Source organism: Mustela nigripes, chromosome 16, assembly GCF_022355385.1.
Source record: "Mustela nigripes isolate SB6536 chromosome 16, MUSNIG.SB6536, whole genome shotgun sequence".
NCBI classification, from domain to species: Eukaryota; Metazoa; Chordata; class Mammalia; order Carnivora; family Mustelidae; genus Mustela; species Mustela nigripes.
Genome location: NC_081572.1, coordinates 43,110,685 through 43,130,828, shown reverse-complemented (window position 1 = coordinate 43,130,828; position 20,144 = coordinate 43,110,685). Strand labels below are relative to the sequence as shown.

General features: G+C 41.1%; 1 protein-coding gene across 1 annotated transcript in view; it reads right to left on the bottom strand.

Moving 5' to 3' along the window:
- Positions 1 to 1,102: 1,102 nt before the first annotated feature.
- Positions 1,103 to 20,144, bottom strand: part of EFCAB5 (EF-hand calcium binding domain 5) — a 116,465-nt gene continuing 97,423 nt past the window's right edge. The window contains exons 16-20 of the mRNA XM_059378571.1: positions 19,160 to 19,263; positions 16,406 to 16,659; positions 14,946 to 15,232; positions 14,446 to 14,542; positions 1,103 to 1,296 (exon numbers count right to left, since the gene is read on the bottom strand). Coding sequence (XP_059234554.1) covers positions 1,103 to 1,296; positions 14,446 to 14,542; positions 14,946 to 15,232; positions 16,406 to 16,659; positions 19,160 to 19,263 — 936 coding nt within the window. The remainder of the gene's footprint in view (positions 1,297 to 14,445; positions 14,543 to 14,945; positions 15,233 to 16,405; positions 16,660 to 19,159; positions 19,264 to 20,144) is intronic.

Sequence of the window (20,144 nt, the reverse complement as noted above, 5' to 3'; positions counted from 1 at the left end):
AGCTAGATGCCATTTAGTTTGCTTAATTCCCACGACAATGGTTAAAAAGGTAGCCTTCTGCAAAAATGTTCTCTCCTCACAGCCTAAAATGCCATTTGTATGCACAGTGGACTTGCCAAGCTTGTTCTGAAGCCATCAGGATATGTGGCTATCAGTTTAATATCTTTAAGAACATTGTTCCTAGAAATGTCGTTGCAAATGCCCTCAAAAGCCCTCTTCCAAATATGAAATAGGCTTACAGGTTAAAACTGGGCATCCAGGAGATGAGGACTGGTAATAACACTGCCATCTTATCAGAAAAGGTTAAGAAGGGACCTCCAATCTCAAATTATAAGATGTTTGGAACACATCACATTTTGTCAACCAAATAAAGAAAATGAAGTTTAATTTCCCAAATTTTTATTAAAAAGAGACTCTCATCAGATATCTTATTGCAAAGATGAAATCTCACAAAAGAGCAGCAAAGTTTGCTGTAATAATAAGTTTTAAATAAGTATAAATTCTTTTTGCAGTTCTTGAACTTGAGAGGTTTTTGTTATTAAAAAATAAAAAGAAAGGTGTTTTCTTTTTTCCATGAGTCATGGACATCTTCCTACAAGAATTTCTATTCATTGGAATAACTTGTCAAAACGAGTGGGGAGGAAGAGTCGGAAGTGGAGAGGGAAAAGTGGGGGCGGGGCGCTCACTTAAGTCTCTGAAAAAATTAGAAAAACAATTCTCAGTTAATTTCTTAAAATCTTTATTATCTGGTAGTAAATGTAAAAACTACCATTTCCCCCTTAAATCCTCAGTCTTTACTTTGTACCTTAAAAGAATGAAAATAACTCTACCCAATTAGCCACAATAGTGCCATGGCAGATGCAAAGTTAAAACTGAAAGGAAACTTTTAAGTATATTCCATAACATACATTTGGTTACGGCTACCTTGACTGGATATTTTTTAGATCAAATTTCTCCTTAGGTAGCATTTTCGTTTTAGAAAGTGCTGAGGTAACTGTCTAGGAGCAGAATATGTCTATGTGGCACTCCTTTCCAGTTGAAAATATTTTAGAGTTAACAAAACTGAACATGACAAAAATAGCCCAAGTACAGTACTAATTCACTAGCATTTCCCTGGCACGTTTCCCTTCGGCATCTTCGCATACACACAGGAGTCAGTCTTGGAGGGCAAGGGGGGAACAAGGGTACTACTTGGTTTTTTGTTTAGCTCCATGAGAGCTAAACAGATGTGTGTCCAGTGGTAGAAGTATTCGATAACAGTATTACCAAATTCCCATACTTCAATTCGAGAATGATCTGTATCAAGGAAAAAAAAAAGTTAGTGTGGATAGTTTTGTACTTTTGTTATTAAAATATAAATTTCAGTATAATGAGGAAAGTTTGTCAGATATGTTTTGAGTCAAAACCATAGCAGAATTTTGTTTATGCAATTATCAGAAAACAGATAAATGAATCTTGGTATATAGACCATTGTGGATAAACCTCAAAAACATATTATCACAAAAATTAAGTTGTAAAATAATGTGTTCTTGGGGGCACCTGGGTGGCTCAGTCAGTTAAGCGTCTGCCTCCGGCTTTGTTCCTGATCCTGGGGTCCTGGGATCCAGCCCCACATGAGCTCCCTGCTCAGTGGGAAGTCTGCTTCTCCCTCTCCCTCTGCCCCTCTTTCCTGTACAATCTCTCTCTCTCAAATAAATAAACAAAATATTTTTTAAATGTTCTTTTGGATACAATTAAAACACAATTTATTTATTTTTTAAAATATTTTTTATTTATTTGACAGGCAGAGATCACAAGGTGGCAGAGAGGCAGGCAGAGAGAGAGAGAGGGAAGCAGGCTCCCTGCTGAGCAGAGAGCCCGATGTGGGGCTCCATCCCAGGACCCCGAGATCATGACCTGAGCCGAAGGCAGTGGCTTAACCCACTGAGCCACCCAGGCGCCCACACAATTTAAAACCCTGTAAAATTATATTGTTTATGGATTCATAAACACGTAGTCAAAGCAAGAAATCATGCATAAAACTGATAAACATTAAATTCGTAATAGTGTTATCTCTAGAGAGGAAGAAAGGAGAATGAGATCAAGGAGAGGTAGAAAGTCTCAACGGTGTCTGTAATGTTTTATTTCTTTAAAAGTGTCTGACTCATACATAATACTAAGATTAAATATAGCATATGGCTCTGTAACCTCTACAAGTTTCTAACTTTTTACTTCTTCTTTAAGTAAACTTTAAACCCAACACAGGGCTCAGACTCACAACTCCGAGGTCAAGAGTTGTGTGGTCTTTGGGCTGAGCCAGCCAGTGCCCCTCTAACTTCTATGTTTAAAATATTTCCTAATCAAAATATATTTTAGGATATGTAGTGACTGCACAACATGATGCTTCATTTGTTAAACTGTAAACTATTAAACTACCAGATATAAAAGTTACTTTTCTCCAGGAGTCAATCACTAATATTCAGACAGAATGACTCAAATAAAAAGAGACTATGCTTTAAAAGTTGAACAGATCTGGGTTCCAGTTGTGGCTCTATACCAACTAGTTCTGTGACTTTGAGCCGTCCACTTAATTAATCTTCCATAAAACAGGGATGATACCTCAGAACTGTTACAAGTATTAATGAGAAAACATGTACAACAATCTGTTACAGAGTAGTTGCTAAAAAATATTAATTACCTTCCTTCTTTCCAGTGACTCTCATCCTCAGCTCAACGTTTTATTCATTTTTGTTACTCCTATTGTCTGCCACAGTGCCTAACTCAATAATGTTTGCTAATTTGAGTTGCATAAGCCATTAAATGATACTTATATTTGAATAAGAGTTTTTAAATATCATCTTCTATCCAATGGCTCATTAACAACAATGACAATTGTGTCCCTCCTGGATATCTGTTAGGATGACAGAACACGTTTTATTTCCCTGTATTCTATCCTTTCTCTCTACGAAGGAACAAGATTCCCTGAATTAGATGTACCCTTTCTAGAGGCGCCTGGGTGGCTCAGTGGGTTAAAGCCTCTGCCTTTGGCTCAGGTCATGATCTCAGGGTCCTGGGATTGAGCCCGGCATCGAGCCTGGCATCGAGCCTGGCATCGAGCCCCGCATGGAGCTCCGCATCGGGCTCTCTGCTCAGCAGGGAGCCTGCTTCCCTTCCTCTCTCTCTGCCTGCCTCTCTGCCTACTTGTGATCTCTGTCTGTCAAATAAATAAATAAAATCATTATTAAAAAAAAAAAAAGATGTACCCTTTCTATTGTTTTGAAGTTTTGACCATGACAAAAGGTACAATATGAGACAGTAAGGCACATAAAAGGCGGGAAATATTCACGTCTCCATTTTTATTTGAGGGTGACTTTAAAACATAGGGGTCCAGGGGCACCTGGGTGGCTCAGTGGGTTAAAGCCTCTGCCTTCGGCTCAGGTCATGATCTCAGGGTCCTGGGATCTAGCCCCATAGCGGGCTCTCTGCTCAGCAGGGAGCCTGCCTCCCCCTCTCTGCCTGCCTCTCTGCCTACTTGTGATCTCTGTCTGTCAAATAATAAATAAAATCTTTAAAAAAACATAGGGGTCCAATTTTCAAAAATTCTTTTAACACTCACAGAAACACCATCTTTCCTCTAAATTGTAATTGTTCAAAAAATGCTGAGACAAGAAATTACAGAAAAATTAAGTTAGGTTTTTCAAATGTTAAAAGTCTTTCCAGATAATAGCTCAGTATCATAAATGACAATTATGAATAAAAACAAAAACAGTTGCTGGTCATGAAAGCACATTAAAAATACCTGATCCATCTCAAGGTATGGGCAATACTAGACCAATGAACACAAATACTTAAAATACTGAGGTGCATTTGTTATAACTGATCCCTTTTTGTACTAATTAACTTCCTAGAACCTTTACAAGGTAATGCTATGTGCTGCAAAAATTACTTTGATGATCTTAATGTTCCAATGTCATGAATCTAAAGTTTATCCCAGGTTTCATTCCTAAAATCAATCTTAACTCATTTTCTGAGCTATCAGCTCTGCTGCACCCATCAGTTTTTATTCTGCCCTTCCCAAATCCCCATTAAGAGCCGTGTTCCACAGATGCCTGTCACAGCGTTCTTATCTGAACATCCAAATGAAACAGACAGGCATCTGCAGTCATTATTAAGCTAGTCAGCCATCTCCACGGTGATTCCAGGACATGAGGATGGGGAGGGAGGCCTCTCCCTTTCACAAGCCCCTTTTGCTTATTTCCTGTCTTTTTGTTACCGGGGACAGAAGCTCTGGACCTCTCTGGGCTGTGGTTCCTGTTTGCCCGCGTTTTCCAATGAGAGATTGATGTGTTAACAACTGGCTGTACCGTTTTCTCTGATGAAGCCTCCTTGGCTCTGGAGGGGGTTTCCATTGACAACGGTTGAGCGCTACTGCCCTCTTGTGGTGGAGAGACGCCAGCTTGTGCAGCTTGGCCGGCGACAGAATGCACGGACGTGATAACTCCTTCAAGAAGATACACTACTTTTGTTTCTTTCCTAACCATAAGAAACTCTACATATATTTTTTGCGTTGCCTTGGTGAAGGTTGTAGTAGATTAATTGAAGACATCTCAGCTAAAAGAATGGCTGGGTCAACCTTTGAATCTGTTCATGAACCTATCAACTCAGAAACATTTGATGGTATTTTTGTAGGTTTTAGTTTAATCAAACTTACACAAGGAATTGATTTTGCTGAAGACATCGGGATGTTCTAGGGTAGTTCTAATTCAAACTCCCTGTATGGATCACTGCTTTCACACTAGATGAGTTAAATCCTTTGGGAGAATTACAATTAGAAAAATGGGTGAAGCAAAAATAATGATGTATTTAAGCACCAAGTTCCAAATTAAAGTGTAACTGCTCCTTTCAACTAGTAACCCAAGAACAGCAGTATTTCTTGAATGTTCCTCTCCTTATCATCAGTTCTTAGTTTTCGTTCCTTTCTTTCTATTGTTTTATATACCCTATGCCACCTCTTAACATTACTGCCATGTGCAATGAGCTAAATGTCCAGGCCACATTGTCTACTTAAAAGGGCATGTGTGTGCATATTTCAGTTTTTATGTGGGTCAGAAAACTCATATTTGACATGGTAGTCGGGCACTTAATATGTCATTGTTCATTTAACATGGTCTGATATGCTGCTTCCAGCTTATCAGGAAGGACTCACTGGTAAGAGGGGAGGTAAAAATACACGTTTTCTTGAATTATCTGAAGTTGGGTAGAATTTTGTTCTACGCGGAACACTGAGTTCTTACGGGTGTATTAGTTTAAAAATTTCTGTATGGTACATCATATTGTATTGGCTTGTTTTCATGATACAGCTATAAATCGAATGTGGGGAATTGAAATCAATGCAATTTACAAACATTCATAGTTTAATGCAGTGGCCTCTGAACTCTTTGGACTATGTGCCTCCATCAGTAACAAAGTTTGAGCATGAGCCCCGATATATGTTTGTTTATGTTATTTATTTTAAAATATTTATTTATTTATTAAAAGATTTTATTTATTTATTTGACAGAGAGAAATCACAAGTAGATGGAGAGGCAGGCAGAGAGAGAGAGAGAGGGAAGCGGGCTCCCTGCTGAGCAGAGAGCCCGATGCGGGACTCGATCCCAGGACCCCGAGATCATGACCTGAGCCGAAGGCAGCGGCTTAACCCACTGAGCCACCCAGGCGCCCCTATTTTAAAATATTTAAAAACAAAACATAGAAGTTAGGCAATGGTGGGATAAAATAATACAAATAAAAGTTCCACGATATTTTTCTTACACCCAAAGGTACAGGTATCAGTTATTTGCTCCTTCTGTTTTCTCCTTTTTGTCTGGAGCTTTGTGGAGAAAGCTTACAGAGGTCTCTGTATTCAGTAAACATTCTCATGCTTTCCCCGTTTTCACTCTGGTACTCTCCATCTCGACCATGTCTAATGTCCCCCAGCCCAGAGACCTACTGTGTTACCCTCCCTGAGAAACAAATTTTTAGTGTTGGAGAGAGGAAGTTGTCCAGTGGTGTGTTGTAGAGATGAGATGCAGAGACCAAAACACTAAAACAGAAAGAAAGGACAAACGACAGGGAAAAGAAAACTTCCAGAAAGAATTATCATTAATGCCCTCAGAGGGAGAAGATGTTGCATTTATGAAACATGAACAAAATGTTGTGAGGAGGAAATATTTAGAGAACCAAGGCTCTTAGACCTTAAAACACGCAGAAACAAGAATTCAATAAGACTAGAAGATCAGCTTGACAGAATGTCTTGGCAAGTGAAACAAAGGGACAAAAAGATGGAAAATAGGAGAGAAAATATAGGGAATTGAGAGACTTCATCTAGGAGAGCCAGTGTCTGAATAATAGGAGTTCCAAAGAAGGAACACAGAAAAGGGAGGGCGGGGTCACCACCAACTTCTGGGTCACCTTTATGTAAATGAGAAAAAGACACCTAGCATGGATGAATGCACTCTGTGAGCCTGGCTTGGTAAACAGAAAAAGGTGTGGAAAGAAAAGGATGCCCCTCCTCTAAGCAGACATAGTCTTTTTTTTTTTTTTTTTTCTTTAAGCAGACAGTCTTTTTTTTTTTTTTTTTTTTTTTTTAAGCAGACGTAGTCTTAAGCTAAGGCACACATTTGAGGAAATGGAATCCTGGTTAGATTTCAGCCCCCAGCCACCTCCTCAGCAGGGCACCTTTGTGCAGTGCAAAGAGGGCACAGCCTTCGGTTGCAACAGGGATGCCATGGGAGAAATCACACAGAACTTAAGGACCTGAGTGTCAAAAGAGAAAAGGCCCAGTGAATGCTCAGAACAGTGGATGCAAACAGCTGCATATCAAAGCATAGCCTTATGAAATTTCAGTCTTGAGGGGGAAGGGGAGTGATTCTCCAGCTTCTAGAAAGAAACAAAACAAAACAAAAACAAAGAGGTCACATGCATAGTGTCAGGTTTCAGAAAGGCTTTAGACATCTCAAAGACAATCTTGGATGTTTCCAAGTTTCTTCAGACAATGTAGCTACTTCCTCTAGAAGTTAAACAGAGAGTTTTCATATGACTCAGCAATTCCACTCCTCCTCATACACCCAAGAGAACTAAAAGCACACACTCCCACAAAACAAATGCTTACAGCAGCATTTTATACACAATAGCTAGAAAGTAGGAACCACCCATATGTCCAACAACTGATAAGTGGATGAATAAAATTTGGTATAACCATATAATGGGATATTACTCAGCCATAGAAAAGGAATAAAGTACTGATACATAGACCAAAGATGAACCCTGAAACATAATGCTAAGCAAAAGAATCCAGATATAAAAGACAACGTATTGTATGACTCCATTTATATGCAATTTCTAGGGGCTGTGATAGAGAGGGGCCAGGAACAGTAACTGCTAATGGGTGCTGGGTTTCTTTTTTTGGAGGAGTGAAAATATTCTAAAATTAGGTAGTGGTGATAGTTGCAAAGCCTTGTGAATATACTAATAATTACTGAGTGGTACACTATATATTGGTGAATTTTGTGCTCTGTGAATTATAATCTCCATTTCTCAAGAAAGAAAAGGAGGCACTGTCTTTAAGATTATGTTCCCTGGCAAACTACAAATCAAATATGAGGGCTGAATAAAAACATTTTCAGACATGAAAGGGCTCAAAAAATTTACCATTCACCCACGCTTTCTCAGAAAACTACTGGGGATCTGCTGCCTCTGAACAAGACAAAGTAAACTCCTATGATAGCAACAGAATGAATTTCAGGAAGGCAGCCAAGTAGCAGTTTTGGAGTGGAGGAAGATCCTAGATAGAAAGAGAATTATGATCTCTAGAATGGATGTCTTGAAGAAAGAAAAAAAAAAAAAGGAACTAAAAAAGTTATCTGATAAAACTTTTCCCCAAATTTCCCTTTTGGGAAGTTAGATGGAAAGACAAGTGGATGGGGTAGGAATTATCAAGAAACACCAAGACAATTCAGCAATTATATATATGTACATATATATATACACACACACACACATATATATGCTAATTATTTAATTCAGGAAAAACAAAAAGTGAAAAAGGAGCATCCAAATAGGTTATGGTGTTTAGCTATAGATATTATTTGCATAGACAAAAATCATGTCAACACTGCATTTTGATTTAACCTCAAATGGTAATATAATTACTTGGGAAGACAGGATAAGAGAATGGTAGTACAACAGAACTAAATTTTCATCTGTAATAAGAGGAAGTCAATTGACAAGGTTGAAACTGATGAATGAAAAGATAGCAATATTGTATAATATTAGAAATAAAGAAATGTGCCAGTGTCCGAAGAAACAGTCAAAAGTAGGCTGGCGGGGCGGGCACCTGGGTGGCTCAGTCGTTAAGCGTCTGCCTTCAGCTCAGGTCATGATCCTAGGGTCCTGGGATTGAGCCCCACATTGGGCTCCCAGCACGGGAAGCCTGCTTCTCCCTCTCCCACTCCCTGTGCTTGTGTTTCCTCGCTATCTCTTTGTCAAATAAATAAATAAAATCTTAAAAAAGTGCACCTGGGTGGTTCAGTGGGTTAAGCCTCTGCCTTTGGCTCAGGTCCTGGGATCGAGCCCCACATCGGGCTCTCTGCTTGGCAGGGAGCCTGCTTCCTCCTCTCTCTCTGCCTGCCTCTCTGTCTACTTGTGATCTCTGTCTCTGTTAAATACATAAATAAAATCTTAAAAAAAAGAAACAAAAGGGTCAGAAAGAATTGCCTCTGGTGAGGGGAATTGGGGACAGTGAGAAAAGAGAAGAGGGATGAGCTAGTTGTTGGAAGGCTTTTAGTTCTTTTTGACTTTTTAAAAATACCTTAATAAAAATATCATTTTTCTAATCCTTCATGATAAAAGATTATTTAATATTCACTAAAATGAAAAAAATGTGTCAAGGAAATCTTGCAAATTATATCTGCCTTAAATAGAAAAGTGTTCTCGTTAAACTGATTTTTAGCAGGATTTATCAGATATTAAAGCATTAGTGATGGTAGCTAGACAAATAAAACCAGGTTGTTTCTCTAAATTCGATGACTATTGTTGGAAAACTTTAAAATTTAAAATCAAAAGGAATGGTAAGGAGCAGAATGATAATTCATTATTTGATTTTTTTTCTCCTTTCTTCTTTCCCCCTCGAGGACTTGGACTGGAGATGGAAGGGGTCTGCATGCATAGGAAATGGTCAAGCATCAAGGCCCCAAGTCTTTACTGAACCGCAAGATAGTTTCCCACACAGTGTGTGAATGAATACTTGTCCAATATCTTCACTAATAGGACCCTTTAAGAGCCCCCCCCCCCAAAAGGAATCTATTCTGAAACTGAATGAGATGTTTCTTCCTCTAGAGCCTGACATCTGGGAGCATTTTATAAAAGGCACACTCCAGGCTCTCTGTTAAACTCAGGTCTACTGTTGATTGCAGCTTTCTTCCTACAGGTAGGAAAACAACAAAGCCCAGCAGGAATCACCATCCAAGAAACTAGGTCTAAGAAGGTAGTAGAGAACTGCAAATCCAAACCAGTGATAGTCTTCAGAGGATCCAAATTAATAGGACAAAACAATGTTCTTGGTATCTTTTTATCCAGTTCACTTTGACTCATTTCAAAGAACCAGGCACGGGGTGCCTGGGTGGCTCAGTCAGTTAAGCATCTGCCTTTGGTTCAGGTCATGATCCTGGGGTCCTGGGATTGAGCCCCGCATCAGGCTTCCTGCTCAGTGGGGAGCCTGCTTTTCCCTCTCCCTGCCGTTACCCCTGTTTGTGCTCTCTGTCTCTCTAACAAATAAATAAAATCTTTAAAAAAATGAAAAGAACACGGCACAGCCTCACAGTTGGGATTCAGTTCAGTGCTGTATTCATACTGATTATTTCTGGAAAGTGGGAGAATCTTGTGGAACACTCCTGTCTCATCCTCAGCCGGGGGAATGGAGTCGTGTTCCACTCTTGTCATGGAGGGAGCTAGAGAGTAGCACTTACGGAAAGATCACACGGGGAAGGTGAATCTTGAAGACAGAGTTAATTAGGGCTGCGAGTCCGGCAGCCCTTTCTTCTGATGGTGGGGTATCTCCCTCCATTGCTGTCTTTGGAGGATCATTGTGGTGAGTTTCTTTTTAGATGGTAAAGACACTGAGGCTCTGGCTGCTTTGACATAGGAGGAGCTCTAGGGCTCTTGTAGGGTAAGTGAAGGATTGGGGAATTCTTGTAGAGACCAGTGCCTGTGGCCTTAAAGACCCTTGGATTTAGACATGGGGGAGAAGTATGGCCAGAAATACAGGCTCTAGAGACCAAAGTGATTCCGGTCACACTTGAAATGAGAGACAGTGTTTTTGCTTCTAGATCTGAGAACATTTCCTGGTAGATAATGTCTGTCCAAACCCCAGGGAGGGGAACATAGGAAAGGTATGGGACACCCTACAGAAAGAGCTGGCAAGGTTGGCAGCAGAGGTTCAAAGTAGAGTGGGGAGAATAGATCCTTGAGATGGTGGTCAGGTCATGGGTCTTCAGGTAGAAGAGGCCAACTTCTGGAAGTGCTTTTGATGCATTATTGCATGCACAGCTGTCTGGGTCCTGGTCCATTGGTCACCTGAGTCACCAGGATCTCTAAAAGCAAGTATGTCAGCAACATTCATGTGCAATGGCACAGCCTTGGGAAGCCAAGCCTGCTGGACGAAATTGCCCAATGCTCCTCCATAGATGATTGCCTCAGTCTAAAGGTGGGATTCTGCTGCCTGGAACTCCACCAGAATATAAAACACCCCTTTCTAGAAACGCAAATCAAAATCACAATGAAATATCACATCACGCCTGTTAGAATGGCTATGATCTGAAAGACAAGAAATAACAAATATTGATGATAATGTGGGGAAAATAGAACCCTTCTACACGGTTGGTGGGAATGTAAATTGGTAGAGCCACTATAAAAAACAGTTTATGTTCCTCAAAATATTAAAAATATAATCACCATGGGATCCAGCAATTTTGCTTTTGGGTATATAACCAAAGGAAATGAAATCACTACCTCAAAGGGAATCTGCGCCTCCATTTTGTTTTTTGCAGCATTACTCACAAAAGCCAAGACATGTAAACAACCAAAGTGTCCATTGATGGATGGATGAAGAAAATATGGTGTCCATATATGCCGTGGAATATTATTCAGTCAAAAAAAGGAGGAAGTCCTTTGCAACATTCGTCATTTGCAACAACATGGATGGACCTGGAAGTCATTATGCTAAGCGAAATAAGCCAGACAGAGAAAGGCAAGTGCTGTATGATCTTACTCCTATGCGGAATCTGAAAGAACTGAACTCATAGAAACAGAGAGTGGATTGGTTACCAGAAACGGGGGTTAGGCGTTGGGGGAAATGTGTGAAGATGGTCAAAAGGCACAGACTTCTGGTTATAAGATAAATAAATTCTGGGAATGTAACGTAGAGCCTTGTGATTATAGTTAACAATATTATACTGTATATTTGAAAGTTGCTAAGAGAGTAGCTCTTGAAAGTTCTCCTCACAAGAAACAAATCTCATAGCTATGTGAGGGGATGGTTGTTAATTAAATCTATTGTGGTGACCATTTCAAATCATTATGTTGTATACCTTAAACTAATATCATGTATATGTCGTTGTATCTCAATAAATCTAGGACAAAAATTAAAAAAAAATAAGTAAAGGTAAATGTTTTCTAAACATTAAAAAATATATATTCCTTTCTAGAACTAGGATGTAGTAGGGTGAAAGTTGGCAGCAGAAGTCCTAAGAAAGTGTGGGCACATCACCAGCCCCGATTTTACCTTCTTGGCAAAAACCCTTAGTTTGAAAGGTGTGGGACTGTGTTAATAGTCCCTCTGCAGGGTGGGGACAGATACTGTTGGTATTTCATGCTGGGTAGGGCTCTTGAATGGGGCCTGAGTTAACACTGCTAGAAGGTTCAGATACATTTTGAGCAACAAATTGCCCTTCCAGAAGGTTCCTGTTTTTCCCGTACAAACAGAAAGTTACCCCAATACGTTCTCCTTCCCTTCCTCAAATGGTGAGCTTAGAATTTCTTGATACAATTGCATCTGAAGGAGAGGGGGTTGGTATCTGGGTGGCCTGTGAACTTTCTTGATTGCTGCAGAGATCATGACAAGGCTCAAGCTTTGGCCCAGGAGGTAGGGGAACCTCGAGGGGGCTATTGAGTTGTGACTGAATCCACTTCTGTCAACTGCAGTTGGAGTTCCTGCCACCTGAGGACACTGTTGGAAAAGAGAAAGTGGTGGGAGCCTTACGGATCCAGGCTGCTCAGGAATTGGCCAGCACAATTTAAAAGTGGGGTCAGGCAAAGGAGGCAGAAATTTGCATGTTTTCTCGAACAAAGGAGCAAAAATGAGTAATGGGAGGTGGTTCTGATAGGTAAGTCGGAGGTAGAACCTGCCTTGGGATGATGTCACAGAATATGTTTCTGGGGATAAGGTGATTAAGGGCAGGACACAAATCCTGAACATACTTGCAAAATGGAGGCTGGAAGGGCTTGCTCCATACCCCCAGCCCCGATTCAACAGAAGGACTAGATTGTTCACTTGTGAGTGCCCGTGGTCTTGCCCAAGAAGAGGAACCATCAGTCGGAGAGGACACAAGTGAGCCCGGCGGCAGGGTGTGGCTCTCAGCTGAGGGGCGGGTGGGTTTGGGGTGACCAAAGTGCAGCAGGGGGCTCAGGGAGAATGTCAGTTGGACCAACGGGTCTCACGTGGAGGGAGAGGGTGTGCTGGGGCTCATGGTGGGGACTGTATCTACTTTAAAGGCACTGACGTAGAGAATATTTCTTCTGGATTTTAAGTCTTTAGTGAACTGTGAGCGAACAAAGATGGAATGAGTAGAGACACAGATCCAGTAAACAAGTATTAATTTTTGTTGTGGCTGATATTACTGTTTCCCTTGAATAGCACCTTAAAAGGAGCGATCCGTGTGACATCTGTGAATTAATTCAGAGGCTCCCGAGAATCAGCCTAGAGGCCTGAGGGTACAGTAGAAATCACTCCAGATAGAAATTCTAATCTTTATTCATTTCACTCATGGTCCCCAAGAGCTCATCTTAACTTTTCTCTGGACGTGATCTTCTCTCCTCTTCCCAGCACTCCCAAACTTCAGACAGTACCTTGCCTTCCTAGACCAGATCTCTCTCCCTTCTCCGTCTGCCCCGGCTCACTGCTATTCCTTTCCCTGCCACAGCCACCCCGAGGACTGTGGTATCTTCCTCTGGGTTGCTTTTCCTGACCTCCTCTCCTCAGAGTCTCTCTGGTTCCGAGCCTCTTGACCTCGTATACATCTCCCAGAAGTCTAGAAACCCTTCTGACTTAGTCCAGAGTCTCCATAGACAGTAGGAAAGGGGGAAGGGAAGGAAAGGGACAGGTTTAGCAAAATCAATTTCTACAGAGCCATGTTCCCAACTGATGATTAGTTTTTGCTAAGAAACAAACAAACAAAAAAGAAACAGATTTTAAATTTATTCCTTATTGGTCCATTCACACAAACAGCCTGAGGTCTTTGGGGAGATGACATACACCCGTGGAAGAATGTATGTTTGTATAGGTATATTTACTCTTTAAAATTTTTTTTAAAAATTCTGGAATGGTTAATATACAGTATGACTTTAGTTTCAGTTATATAGTATAATGAGTCCACAATTCTATATATTACTCAGTGCTCATCATAAGGGTTCTCTTAATCCCTTCACTGATTTCACTCTGGGTATTTGCTCTTTTTAAAAAAGATTTATTTATTTACTTGAGAGAGAGCAAGAGAGAGAGAGAGAGCACCGAGGGAGAGGAAGTAGCAAGCTCTCCACTCAGCAGGGAGCCCAATGCAGGGCTTGATCCCAGGACCCTGAGATCATGACCTGGGCTGAAGGCAGAGGCTTAACCATCTGAGTCACCCAGGCGCCCCTGGATTTTACTCTTATATGTGACCTGTTCTCTTTGGCCAAAGAGCTCAGCATGTTCTCCAGCTTGGGAGTCTCCCTACTCTTGATTCCTGCTGATTCTCCTTCTCTAAAAAGTCTGTGAGTAGTCTACAAAGAGTCAAGATCTGTTCTTTTCTTTGGTTCTTCAATGAAACCCAAAGATAGTAATAGCTTTTCTTAATGTGCTTGTTTCCCATCCTCACTGAAAGCCCCTATTCACTTCTGTTTGGTTGTTTTTTTAATAAATAATGCACATGCTTTCAATAAGTGGGAGATGGATGTGATTCAGAATTCTCAATGTGTGGCATGAACAGTCACTTGGGAATGTGGTCAATTATAGACAAGTGTCCCTCCCTTTAAGAGGACTACAATCAGAACTGTTTTTCCTAAAAATTGTATTTATAAGCCACTTACTTAATTGTAATAAAGATATCTGAATATCCAAATTGCAACTATGTTTTATTGCTGTTAAATTTGGACCGCAATTAAGTGTAAATTTACCTCTGATATGTTCACTGATGAGTTGTAAATTCACTTTCACATTTTTAGCAGTCGGGTCAAAGTCACAGATATTCACGACTAGGTAACTCTTAACATACTGTGAATAAAAGAACAAAAGTTATGGGAGTACCAGCAAGTAAAAGGAGGGCACCTAATTCACCAGTTTACAGAATTCCATGTATCTAAATTTTAAAACAGGCAAAACCAATCTATGGTGCTGGAAGTCGGGAATCTGGTCTGGTCACTCTGGAGTGTGTGTGTGTGTGTGTGTGTGTGTGTGTGTGTGTGGCGGGTGAGGGAGGGAAGAGGGTACAAAGGAAGGCTTCTGGGATGCTGCTGACGTTATTTCTTGATCTAGATGCTGGTGACAAATGTTTCCATTATACAAATTCTTGCATTTGTACATTTAGAATTTATGCGATCTTGATCGGTAGACCTAAGCTTGCGTGGGTTCTTCTTCAATAAAAAAGAGTACTTAAAGACAGAAGAAAACAGCTTACCCGTTTACACTTTTCCCAATCTCTGAAGTCACCTGATGATTCCAACTCTGGATGAATGAACAAGATCACGGCTGTCAGGAGGTCATGCACCAGCTTCACGCCGGCTCCCACCTCCTGGGCCTTGCTCTCTGACAGAGACGAGGACTCTGGTGGGAGATTATAATCATAGAGCAGCAGTGACACAAAGTCGAGGGAGGTGAGCAGGCGGAGGCTTTCCTGCAGCTCTTGCAGCATGATCCGGAAGAAGAGAACCCCTGCCCGCGGGACTTCTCCTACATTTTCAATCTCTGAAACAACATCCCACATGGTTGGTTAGCCCGTAGAGCAGTTTTTCACAGCATTCTGAGCACAATACAGTAAACTTCTTTCTTCCCCCCCACCCCAGGAAAAAGAAAACCATATTCTATGGTTCTAAACAATCTTAGTTTCTCTAGTGATGAAATCAAATCGTGGAAATGGAATGACACCTGGTGAAGCTCACAGGAAGGGGCTTTGAGTAAAGGTAAATACTCAGGTGTGAGGGTTGGACCTTAGTTTGAATGCCTACTCTCCCTCTTATTAGTTCTGTCTCTCTGAAACCCCTCTTCCTCGCTGTGAGCATGGGGCTGATCCCTATTTCCCTGGTGACCTGTGGGAATTAAATGAGATGATGTATGTAGTAAAGGCACTTAGTGGTTAAGTACAGAGTGGATGCTCGAAAGACATGAATTTTCTTCTTTTTTTCTACTTAACCTACCCTGTCTAATGGCAAGAAACCTCTCAGATTAATCCCACATAACATTACTCTGTTTATTCTAGGTAGCCAAAGGTTTCCATGCTTCCTTCTTCCCTCCATGATGCCCAAACTGCTTTTGTGTTGAGTAGCCTAGAGGGTGTGGGATCACAAGCACTAGGGTCTAGTTTTAGTTCTGCCATTAGCTTGCGATTGGGCCATGACTTTGATGGATGTTAGCTTCTTTATGTGTAAAACAAAATGCTTCATCTAACTAATACTGTGCAAGATAGTGGACAGAGCCCCCAAAGTGGGTTTCAAATCCAGGCTTCTCCACTTGTTAACTGTATGATTTGGTGCAAGTTGTTTTGTTTCTCTGAATTTTACTTTCCTTACTGGTAAAATGAGTTATTACCATTCACCGGAGAGTTATGGCAAGGACTGATGGAAATTACATACGCAAAGTGCTTGTTCCATAATGGGGCATTTAATAAATGCTAGTTCTACTTTGCCTTTATGAGTCCTCCCAGTTCGAAACCATATGATTCCAGCCAAGAAAATGAGATTTCTTACCGTTTGCTCTAATTTATAGACCAACTCATTAGCCCAAGACTGCATGAGGGAATTCCTTTCACGTAGAAAGGGCCTTGTACTGTAACAATTCCTTTTAGGAAATGTACTGCAATCTGTGATTTCCCAACGCATTTATTAAACCCAGGAATTCAGATTGTTGCCCCATTCACAATACCTAGGACATAGTTTTTCTTTGCTTCTCCAGATAATTCGCCCAGTATTTCGTAACAGGCAGCTTGGACCACCTTCATCATTTTCTGTAGATCTTTAAATTCCCGATACAACAACATTTTACTCCTGCCAATGTTAAAATCAAGAACTCCCAGAGCTTTTCCTGTTCTCTCACGGAGTGGAATTATGATGTGATTTTCTCCACAGACAGAGGCCAAAACAACTTCAGAACTGTCTGTACACTTGAAGAGGAAGTCTCTGAAACCCAAACCAAACAAGCCTGAGATCATAAAGCATCAGCCTGCTCACAACATTCCACCAAAACACACGGAGTCACCCTCTTTCCTGCCAACCGTGCTCCCGCCACACCAGGCTTTGTCTGACCTGCCTGCACGGCTCCACCCCGAGACTGCACACAGCTCTCTCCCCCAGCTTGCGCATCGGACACACACGCCTCCTGGACCGAGCAGTGTCAAGTCACTCTCCATCGTGCGGCTCTGCTCCGTTGTCTGCTACACGTATACTTACCTGAAGGTATTTGGTTTTTGTTTACATACTGTCCCATACGTGTCGGTTGGATGGCGGACGGCACGAGGGCTGTGTTAGGTCAGGTTCCCTAGAAGCTGAGTCTGAGACAGGAATGCTTATGCAAAGGATGGACTGAGGGAGTGCTTTCTGGAGAAAGCTGTCAAGGTCTGAGGAAAGGAAAATGTGGAAGGAGGAGAGGCTGATTAAGAACGTGAAGGCTAATTTGCAAGGGCGTGAATGGAACTGGAGGGTATGATGCTGAGTGAAAGAAGTTGGTCAGAGAAAAATGATCATCGTAGGATTTCACTCCTATGTGGACTTTAAGAAACCAAACAGAGGAGCATAGAGGAGGGGAGGGAAAAATAAAAGGAGATGACATCAGAGAGGGAGACAAACCGTAAGAGACTCTTAACCATGGGGAACAAACTTAGGGTTGCTGGAGGGGAGGGGGCTGTGGGACGCGGTGACTGGGTGATGGGCATTAAGGAGGGCACGTGATGTAATGAGCACTGGGTGTCATATCAACTGATGAATCAGTGAATTCTACCTCTGAAACTAATAATACACTGTGTGTTAATTAAATTAAATTAATTTAAATTAAAAAAAAAAAAAGAATGTGAAGGCTAGTCTCAGTCTCATCTCAAGAGGCTCTGGAAGGTAAATTCTGCCAAAGAATTTGCCCCATCTTGAGGCAAGGGAGAGGTCTTTTACCAGTCATCGGCTCTAAGATGCTTTGGGTGTGTGTTTACATAACTCTGAGGTGCACCTAGTGAGGCTCCCATCACTCAAGGGCTCTCCTCCAGAGAAGGTTCCAGTGTGAGTCACTAGCAGCTGTACCTGTAGCAGCTGGCAAGAGGTTCATTAGGGCTCTGGATAGGGCATCAATGGAACTGCTCCCTCCAGAGGCCTGAGATGCTCATTGAAACATAGTAGCTGCTTCCCTCTGTAGTGAGGTATAGACACATCTCTTCTCTCACCTTCCCAATCTTTTTTTTTAATTTAATTAATTTATTTATTTGAGAGAGAGGGAAGGCACCGAGGGAAAGGGAGAAGCCGACTCCCCGCTGAGCAGAGAGCACCATGTGGGACTTGATCCCAGGACCCCTAGATCATGACCTGAGCCGGAGGCAGACACTTAACTGACTGAGCCACCCGGGTGCCCTCCCCCTTCCCAATCTACATTGATATTAAGATGTCATTCTTCTGAGATATCTGAAAAATGTTGGTGCTTTGCATAGCCTCAAAAGGCACATTTATGGTTCATAATAGTAATCCCATAATGCCAGGTAAGATTATGTCCTTTTTTTTTTTTTTTTTTGCTGTTCCCACCCCTTCCTGTTGCTGAGCAACCACTTTGTGTCTTAATGATAACCACAGTAGTGACGCATCACCCTAAACTTTCTAGGCACAACCATAAAGCTGATTGGTCAACAAAGTTCCTCCAAAGACACCTGTTCTAAGTGATGCAGAGGAATCAAAGGTTATGAGTCTGAGGGTTAAAAAGACTCTCCTAAAACTTTTGACCACAGCAAGGAATAACTATGTGGAAAAGAGCTTAAACCTGAGTGAACAGTCAGGTATGAGGCCAAATTAAGATTTAATTAAATCTTGTATTTAAATCTTATAATTAAAACGTGTATTTAAGTGTAAGTCAGCCTCCTGAATGGAGCTAGATTACTTTCCACGCAGCTACACCGACTTCTAACAAGCAGCTTGTCCTTTTGCAATACATGTGTCCATCATTAAGATCTGTTTTGCCCCTGTCCAGTTTGTGCACCTTGCATCCCCCAGGTGAAAGGCATTCAAAGGAACCTGGACTGGGTACTTATTAAAGACCATATCCTCTTTTTTTAAATAAAAACACACGTTCACAGGCTTGTTAACATTAAGATGATGAGCTTTGATAAGTGACGTGGGTGTGTTTTTTTTTTTCACAATCCTGGGGTTTTTGTTGAATTCCATGTTTATAAGAAAAGCGTAGAAAATAAAACACTATCATGCTTAAAAACAGGCAATATAAAATGCCAGTGAAATCTGTTTTCAAAAGGACTGGAAGGGAAAGGAGTTAACACATCCCACGCAGACAGGAATTTTTCCTTGAAAACCCAATTAGAATAGTATTCAGGTGTATACTAATAATAGCAAACGCTGTGTCTCTCAGAGCTACTAACACGCTACGGGGATGTGTTTTGGCAGACAGATAAAACAGACATGAAGATATCTTTCATACCTGAAGATGCATGTCTTCCTGAAGATTGTAGGGGGGTTCCTGTGGATTTCTGTTAGACCCAGATGCCCGGTAACCATCATATTGCGTAAAACATAGTCTGAATCCTTGAAAAGAGGAAGAGATTTCAAACACGGAGAGGAATCATTAGACCTCATTTTCCCATTAAAGGTTTTGGGGACAGAAAAACAGGAAAAAAATTGGGAAACTTTAGGTGATCTCTGGCTTGAAGTAAAGGGACATCTTACTTAGTACCTTTAAGAATGAGGCATTCACGAGAGAAAATTTTCAAATTACAACATTTTTTTAGATGCACAAACTTTTTTTATAATTGTGATAAAACCATATTTTTAATGTGAAGAGTGCATTATAAAACATTTGGAAAATACAGAAAAGTCCAAGGAAAATAAGAACAGTAAAAAATATTCTCCCCTGAAGTCTTTGTCTTCACCATCTCATCAAAACTACCTTGGTCAAGGTCACTAGTGACTCCCTTATTGTGAAATCCATCAATCAAACCCTAATCATCATCTTCTGCTGTAGCAGCATGTGACTCAGTGAACAATTTCCTTCTTGACATGCTTTATTCACTTGGCCTTTGGGACACCGCTTGTACCAAAGTGGGGACTCCTGGTTCTCCCCCGAATCACTTTTCTATTTCTTGCTACTTCTTTGTCTTCCTCACCTCTAAGGGGTTTTTGAACTATAGATTATAACCTAACTATGGGTTATGAAAATATTTTAATGCCTCCCCCCCTTTTTAAAATTTATTTTCAGCATAACAGTGTTCATTGTTTTAGCACCACACCTAGTGCTCCATGCAATCCGTGCCCTCTCAAATACCCACCACCTGGTTCCCCCAACCTCCCACCCTCCGCCCCTTCAAAACCCTCAGATTGTTTTTCAGAGTCCATAGTCTCTCATGGTTCACCTCCCCTTCCAATTTCCCTCAACTCCCTTCTCCTCTCCATCTCCCCTTGTCCTCCAT